This window comes from Pinus tabuliformis, chromosome Q (genome assembly GCF_031772625.1).
Source record: "Pinus tabuliformis cultivar Carrire ecotype Pingquan chromosome Q, CPIR1, whole genome shotgun sequence".
NCBI lineage: Eukaryota > Viridiplantae > Streptophyta > Pinopsida > Pinales > Pinaceae > Pinus > Pinus tabuliformis.
In genome coordinates this window covers 1261600011-1261608680 of record NC_142296.1, presented here as the reverse complement: position 1 = coordinate 1261608680, position 8670 = coordinate 1261600011, and the positions used below count along the sequence as shown (strand labels likewise).

The 8670-nt window shown below is 39.8% G+C and overlaps 1 protein-coding gene across 1 annotated transcript; it reads left to right on the top strand.

Annotated features, from left to right (window-relative positions):
* The first annotated feature begins 5588 nt into the window (after positions 1-5588).
* Positions 5589-6140, top strand: LOC149224391 (uncharacterized). The gene has a single exon (XM_089388176.1). It carries the CDS (start codon positions 5589-5591, stop codon positions 6138-6140), a length of 552 nt encoding a protein of 183 aa, XP_089244302.1.
* Positions 6141-8670: the final 2530 nt, after the last annotated feature.

The following is an 8670-nucleotide window of genomic DNA, read 5'->3' as shown; positions in this document are numbered from 1 at the left end:
AACATCAGCTGAAACGCCGACTAAAACGTCATATATGTTATATATATATAAAAAAGTTATAAATAAGCAAGTAACAAATTATCTTGCAAGTAAAAAGGGAATAAGACCCATTGATGACAATTTAGAAGGAAAACCAAGTCTATATTAACTCTCATAGATGATTACATGATGGTCAAGTTTCGGTTGCATTTCAGCCAAGTTTCGGAGTTTTGGGTACGGGTACAGCCCGAAACGCAGGGTTCCTAGAAGTTTCGTGCAACATAGGTTTAACTTGCTCCTGGAGATGAAACATTGTGTTTGGTATTCAATCAGAGGTTATGCTCTCATACCATGATAGATATCTTTAAACTTAGTAACTGATTTATGATTCTCTAAGCATGCAACCAGAAATACACCTAAATTGTTGTTCTCAAAATTATATCACAAACATTATTGAGGTTCTAACCACAGCATGCACAACGGAAGTAAATAAAACCAAAGACAAACACATGCAACACATAAAACACCAGATATACTCAGGAAACCCCAACTTTGGCGAAAACATGCAATCTGCGCGTGTGTGTTTTTCTATTAGCTTCAACAGATTTTTCTTAAGAAATTCTTATAACAAAGGTACACTTCCTTTTTACAGCAGAAACCGCTTTGAACAGCTCCCAAACAAATATGATTCACCCCACAAGTGGCTCGATCTGTACAGCCTAAGCAGTAGCACCCTTCTACATGCTAGAGATGAGTCAGCCTGATGCTAAGATGAAGTAGATGCCTAATGGCCCCACTGAGATCTCCAATGCTGAAATTAACTCATCATGAAGGGTTGAGATATAATCACTTGTTGACTTTAGGCTTTTTAGTTTTTCCCAAGTCCAACATTAGGAAATAGTAAATTAAATGAAAAATTTGCTAAGTGGTTGTCATGTGGGCCCCTCTGCAGGCCCTGGCACCCAAGCAAGCATAACCCTTGCTGCTCTACTCCAATCAACACATGAACATTTAAATGACAAGCAATGTTCCACCACAGCTTATATTGGGATCCTCATCATTAGTATCACCTTTTGCCTCTACCTCAATCCTCTAGGGACATCAATCAACACCACCCAATTTTGATGAAACTACCTAATCCAAGCTTCTCCATGATTTTGGTTTGAGTGAAGGGCACATTTTTGCTAAGGACACGACAAAGGAGTCCAACAAGAAATATCACGAATATTGAGGTTCATAAAGGGCTCGGTGCTCTTGATTAACTACCAATTCCATACCCTCATAGATGATAGAATCTAATGAAAAAGCTACAATCCTACCAATCCTAAAATCTTGAAAACCGTTAAGTATATTAAATTTTGAAAGGGATTTCAAATTCTCCATTCTCCATATGACGTCTGATGAGGTTGGAACCATGCTCAAACATCCTAAAACAAAATTAATGGTAAGGCTAAAAATTTAGGTAAAAGCATGAAAAGGAAAGATAAAGGGAAACACATTTCTATTGTGTTTTGGAATTTCAATATGGAAACATGATTGATACGCAAGGAGGGCCTAAGTTTTTTGCAACATAGTTGTAAAGCGGATATTGATAGATACATATAGATAGATTCCATCTTGAAAAAGCAAGCAAAGGTTTCATTGTGGTCAATACCATCTTTTATGAGACAGATTTTGCAACAAGCCTAGCCTTAAGCTATTCAATCTATTCATATACACCATATTATCTTATAGATCCACCTAAAACCAAGAATATTCATACCCTTAGGTAAAGAAAACAATTCCCACAGCTAACTTTTTATCAAAGTGTCATACTTGATAGCCATAATTGCTTCCCATTCAAGAGATTTTTCCACATAATTATAAGAAAGGTATTCGTGGGTGTTGATCTTGTTGAGAAATTTCTTTATAGTAGGTATATGTCAAGGAGGACCAACTTCACCTTTAGGAAGGAAACTACTAGAATTTGGAATAGATAAAGCCTGACTTTCCCCTAGATGAAGGATACCTTCAATGTTATTAAGTTGCATAGATGTAGGAACAATAGGAGGTGCAATCATTATGGAATAAGAGACTTCATGTGAATCAATAAGAATCTCATCATTGATATCCATCTAACTTTTCATTGTTAAAGAGAGCTCGAGGAAAAACTCACAATAAGAGAGTCATCATCAATGTGTGAAGCAAGACAAATCCACTAAAATTATTTGCAAAATGTCTTTAGAAAGTAGAGGGTAAAATCATGGTAAACCATAAGAAAGGACTTCATCAAATACCACATCCCTTCATTATATCACTCAACAAGTGGATTGATCATATACATGATATGCCTTTGAAATTTCATTATAACCCACCAAAATATGGAGTGACTTTTAGGTTCCAATTTGTTTGGCTTCACCTTGGGAATATGGGCCCATGCACTTGATATGAAAACACTAAAATCCAAAGGTTTGGAGCCATACCATTTCTCATATCAAATCACACCTCAAATTGGATGATTGGGAAGATGATGTGAATTGCACAGACAAGTGGTTCTTCCATGAATTTTGGGTCTATTTTTTTTCCTTGAAGCACACAAAAAGCTATCTCCAAAATAATTGTATTTTTCCAAGTAGTTACTTCGTCTTCCTGTGAAAGAGTCTCGTGCCAAAAGGCCCCATGATCTTTGAGAAATGTTTGGAAAGCACTGCTAGTATATATTTCTACACCATCAACCCTAAGACACTAGATCTTTTCTCAGCTTAATTCTCCACTAATAGTTTGAAATCCTTGAAATTTCCAAAAACATAATCACTGGGTTTAATAGTATATATCCAAGGTAAGAAAAAACATCAATAAAAGTAAGGATGTACATAGCTCACCCAAGAGAGAGTGGTCATAGTCCTGCAAATGTCATTATGAACCACTGGAAGCGGTTGAAACATGTTTCACTTTAAGGAAGGACTCTTGATGATGTCTCCCCAGTGTAAATACTTTACGGACAACCACTAGGTGGTTCAATTTATGGGATCCCTTAGCCTTCTACAAATAACCCATAAATCACAAGGACCCAAAGTTTATATGATCCAAACATTGATGCCACAACCTGCAAGTATCATCGGCAATAGTCAGCATAGCAAAGGATACTTTCCATGATGAAGAATAACTAGGCTTCCATGTTAAAGGAGAACTCGACTTCGCCAACTTAAATATATGGTCAAAATTCATCACAATATCCAAAGGCAACCAATTTAAAACCATCAACAATCTCTTTCATTACCCATAGATCTAGCCAAAATTCCACCTTTTTATTGGTGCAAGTGATGTTGTGGAGTACAAACGACTTCCCCAAATTTCGTAGTATCAATTCTTAAAACGGGCATGGTTTTCAGATCAGCCAAAAGAATTGAGAGAGTAAGGTTCACACCCGCTTTGATACCATGTTGAGATTTACAAAGTCAACAAAAAATCAAAACAAAATCTCACCCAAATTCTAAAATAGCATTCTCACAAGTGTGCTAGAGAGATAGTGCAAAAGCCAAGCACAAGTGCACTAAAAACAGAAATGTACAAGTGCACCCAAGTGAAAAAGGCAAATAACAAGAGAAAATGGCAAAATGAGTTCCCAAGTTAAGCATGTCCTTCAACTAGTGCTCCATGTCGAACAAGAGAAAAGAGATATATCCAAGGGATGTGTCTCTCAAGTTTTGCAATCTTATAAATGAGCTAAGCACTCACTTGTTTACACTAGGGAGACCGAGTGCTTTAGTTCTAATTAGGTTAAAATCCCCTAAAATAACAAATCCATGATACAAGGTGGATAGCTCACCAAACCGACCCCCAATATAGCCTCAAATATGAAAATATAATTATAGAACATCAAAAATCCCCCTCAAAAAGCCACATGTGTGAGTGTAATGTCATCCTCAAAAGACATCTCTCCATCAAAAGGTGCAATGAATGGTCCATGGGGCTTGGTCTCCTTATCCAAAGTGCTCTTTCAAGCCCAATGCCATCTTCCTCAAGGTCCCTAACATGCAATAGGGTATAATGTCATCATGTAGGAGTAATATCCGAGCTCCAATGAGTAGCATCCAAGGCACCAAAGGTGGAGGAGGATCTTTAGAGGCATGCCATGTCATCATCAGGCCCAACACTCTCCATTAAGTATGCAACATCTAAGGTGAAGTGGAAGGCCCTCCAAATAGTGTGAAATCATCGTCCATGAAGCATAGGAGAAGCATCATCAAGGTCCTCTAAAGGGCAATGACCACGTCCATAATCGTCAAATACAAGCTCAAGGAATCAAGTAAGATCAACTAACATGGACACAAGCGCCATTGAAGAATAAAATGGACCATAATCAACGTTAAAGTCTAATTCACCAAACACACCCATAGGGTGTCTCCTGTCACGATTCCCACATGTCAACCATTAGTTTGGCATGTGTCCTATGAATATGACATGTGCCAAACTCGTGTTCGAAATGTTCCAAACTCGTGTTCAACACATGCCTTACACATGTCCTACATTCAGGACATGTGTCCTCAAAAAAGGAATGAAATTGAGGGTTTGGGAGTGCAACTGAGGTTTTAGTGCAGCATTCAAAAGATTCCAATTCCTAGGTGTTAGTGTTTGTAGCTCAGACAGGTATTTCCATGAGTGTGTCTACTTATGGAAATTGTCATTAAATGTATCCAATGATTTTTCTAGAAGTTCACATTATTAATTACTTAATACAGTGAATGTTTCTTTATTAAAGTGACGTTTAATTAATAAAGTGACTAAAGTGGTCCACTAAATAATTTAATTAAAAGAGAGTCATTGATCTCATATTAGATCTCAATCGTTCAAGATTAGGTTTTTGGATCATGTTAAAGTTATAAAAGAAAGAGAGAGAAAAGGAGAAAGACACACACAAAGCATTCATTTCACAAGTCATGTGAGTAAGCAGAAAATCAGAGAACTAATTTTCAGCGATTGGTGAGGATTTCAATAGTTCAACAAGCAGAAGGTAGCTAGTCTTCAGCAAGGAGAAGGCAACCAAACTTCAGCAAGGAGAAGGCAGCCAGTCAGCAACAAGTTAAGAGCAGCCATACAGCCCAACAGAGCAGGTTATACTGTCAATGGATTCCATACAGCCATGTGGATTACGTACAATGGTATAAATTGGAGAGCAGGCTGCCTTGATTTTCGTGCAGACTGTAATTTTCAAGTTTGTTATTCATTTGATTAATTTCTCAGAGCCATTTTCCCTATTAGGGAGCTCTTGTAAGTTCCAAAGATATTTTGAATGATGAACTAATCTAAAAGGGCAAAAATAATTGTGCATTGTGTGTGATTGCTTTTCTCGTTTTTCGCTATATGCAAAAGTTAATAATACCAGCAAACAACTAGATTTGATTTATTTGTTTAGATAACTGGTCTTAGGATAATTTAACATGGTATCAAAACAACTGCTGTGAGAGAAAAGCAGACCTATTGTTTTCAAGTTACTTCAGCAAGCTTGAGAGACAGATCTCAGGACAGCCATGTCAGTAACTAGTGTGAAATTAGAGGATTGACTTGATGGGGTTTTGAATTTCTTGCCATGGAAAGCAAGAATCTCAGTGATCTTGAAGGAGCAAGACATGTGGGAAGTTGTGTCCAACCATCCTCCAGCTCCAACGAAGACCTCAGGGAGCACGCAGACACCAGCTGTAGTAGACCCTGTCGTGCAGGCAGCATGGGATAAGGACATGAAGGCAAAGAGGATGATCCGTGAAGCTATTAAAGATCATCTGATTCTACATGTTTTAGAAAAGACTAGATCTAAGGAGATGTTTGATGCCCTAGTATCGCTTTTTCAAAGTGATAACATGAGTCGGAAAATGATTCTCAAAACTAAGCTCAGAGAGTGCAGAATGAACCCCTCCGACAATGTGACCAACTACCTTATGAGGATCACACAGATCCGTGACCAACTTGTAGCTATTGGAGAAGTTGTATTGGATACACAGCTAAAGAATGTTTCTTTGAATGGGTTCACCAAGGCTTGGGAACCATTCATCATGGGCAGTTCTGTCCAGGAGCATCTTCCCGGCTGGGAGAAACTTTGGGATGACTGCATACAAGAGGAGACTTGTAAAGAGTCTAGGACCAGCAAGCAGGGAGGAGCAACAGCAAATGAAAACTTGGACTAGGTCAACAAGACGAAGAAGACCAAAGGTAAAATTTTCATAAAGAAGGGTGACAGTCAAGGAGAAGTACAGCAGTCCGAACAGAAGAGAGATACGAGCAAAGATCAAATGTTATATCTACCATAGGAATGGCCATTTTGCTTCTCAATGTCCACAAAGGAAGAAGAACAAGGGGAAGTTGCAAACAATGGCAGCAACAACAAAGATAGCATTGAGCGAGCTAGCTTCCAAGTTTGAGAGTGACTTTTCACTCATGTCTTTCTTTTCTGCCAACACTATGCTAGAAGCACCTCGTACTTGGACAGTGGTGCCACCCACCACATGACAAAGGCTACAGAGCTATTTAGTAGTTTTGCAAAGGACAACTCAAGGATCCATATTAAACTTGGCAATGATGCCAACTATGCAGTGAGGGGTCAGGGGACAGTTCAATTCCAGCTTGAGTCAAGAGGATCATTGAATGTGCAGGAGGTACTCTATGTACTTGGTCTAAAGAAGAACTTTTTGTCCATCTTAGCCATGGAGGACAAAGGTTAAGAGGTTAATTTCCGGATGGGGCAAGTGTTCATCTACCCATAGGGAGTCAATCTAGAGACTGTAGTGAGGATTGGAATTTGAGAGGGGAACCAATATAGACTTCCAGGTTCGCCTGCTCAGGCACTAGTGCAAACTAGTGAAAGCATGTACGAGCTTTTGCATATAAAATTAGGGCATCTCCATCACGAAGCTCTACCATTACTAAGACAGATGGTCAATGGGCTTCCAGACTTCAGTCTGGACCAGCAAGGGGTTTACATAGGGTGTGCACTTGGCAAGAATGTCAAGGCATCTTTCCCTAACAGCAAGACTCGATCCAAAGGCATTTTGGATCTGATCCATTCTACTTTAGCAAGGCCTATGTTAGTACCTTTAGTAAAGGGAGCATCTTACTATGTGACCTTCATTGATGACTCCTCCAGGAAGACGTGGATCTACTTCATGAAGAGTAAGGGTGAGGTATTTCGTCATTTCAGAACTTTCAAAGCTCAGGTGGAGAACATGAGAGGAAGGAAGATCAAGGTGCTGACAGGCAACGGGGGTGAATACACCTCTGATGAGTGCACTAATTCCTGCAAGGAGGTAAGGATCAAGAGAGAGAAGACAGTGACCTACAACTTGTAGCAGAATGAGGTTGCAAAGAGGAAGAACCGATCTATCATCAATGCAGTGAAGGCCATGATCTATTATCAGAGTTTGTCAATGTTTCTATGGAACGAGGCATGCAACACAGTTGTGTATTTGAAAAATAGGAGCCCACACCAGAATTTGAAGGATAAGGCATCGAAGGAAGCATTCACAACCATGAAGCCTGAGATAGGACATCTTAGGATATTTGGTTGTCCAGTCTACATCCACATACTTGAGGTGAAGAGGACAAAGTTGTAGTCCTCAGGTGAGAGGGGCATCTTGGTGGGATAAAGCGAGGATTTGAAGGCTTATAGAGTCTTCCTGATATATCGGTGAAAGGAAATGTTGAGTTGAGATGTCAAATTCAAGGAGAACTTGACATCAAGGAAACCTCAGGACCTACCACCAATTGCAAAGGGGCCTCAGGAGGAGGAACCAAAGGAGGAGTCGAGAGCAGAGATAGCTAGCCTTCAATGCAGGAGGAGCAGTTAGCTCCTTCGACATCAATTAGGAGTCCAATGTGGGTGCCGCAAATTTTGCAGGATGCCCAAGAGTGTGTCAAGCCTCCCAAGACCACTTTCAGGAAGAGCAAAATTCCGCGAAAGTTTTCAACATACATGGCATTGATGACTAGCATCATAGACTTAGAGCCTTCCAACTTTGAGAAAGCAGCTAACCAGCAGATGTGGAGAGATGCCATGATGGAGCACAACTCCATCATGAAGAATGATATCTGGGAGATTATGCCAAGACCAAAGGGGAAGTTAGTTGTGACTTCTAAGTGGCTTTACAAGGTAAAGCATGAAACAGATGGCAGTGTTGAGAAATACAAGGCCATATTTGTGCCTCGCGAGTTCTTTCAAAAAGAGGGAGTAGACTACAAGGTAGCTTTTTCTCCCGTAGCCAAATACTCCTCTATTCAAGTAGTTCTTTCAACAACTTTTGAAATGGGATGGAGCATCCATCAAATGGATGTGAAGACCGGCTTCCTCAATGGCATTGTAATGTCCTAGGTAATGTTGTAGCCGCTGCAACAACCCTCCAAAATGCTTGAATTTTCAAAATTTTGGAGCCCCTGTACTATGTCCATGTCTATCACTCACTTCCAAAGCTTCATCTTGACTTTCCGACAGTTAGCCAAGCCCTTTGGATCACTTCACAAGTCTAACTTTTGGAGACTCAAAGTTCATTTCTTCTGCTTAAGTCGCAGGTCGCATGAAGTAAGCTTTCATGAGCTTAAAACTTGCAACCCTACGACCTACTTCATTTTGGCTAAGCCAAGTCGCTAAATCGCAAACGAAAAATTGCGACCTTTCACTCATCTTGCGACTTTGCGACCTCACCCTGATGAGGTCGCAAATCCCTG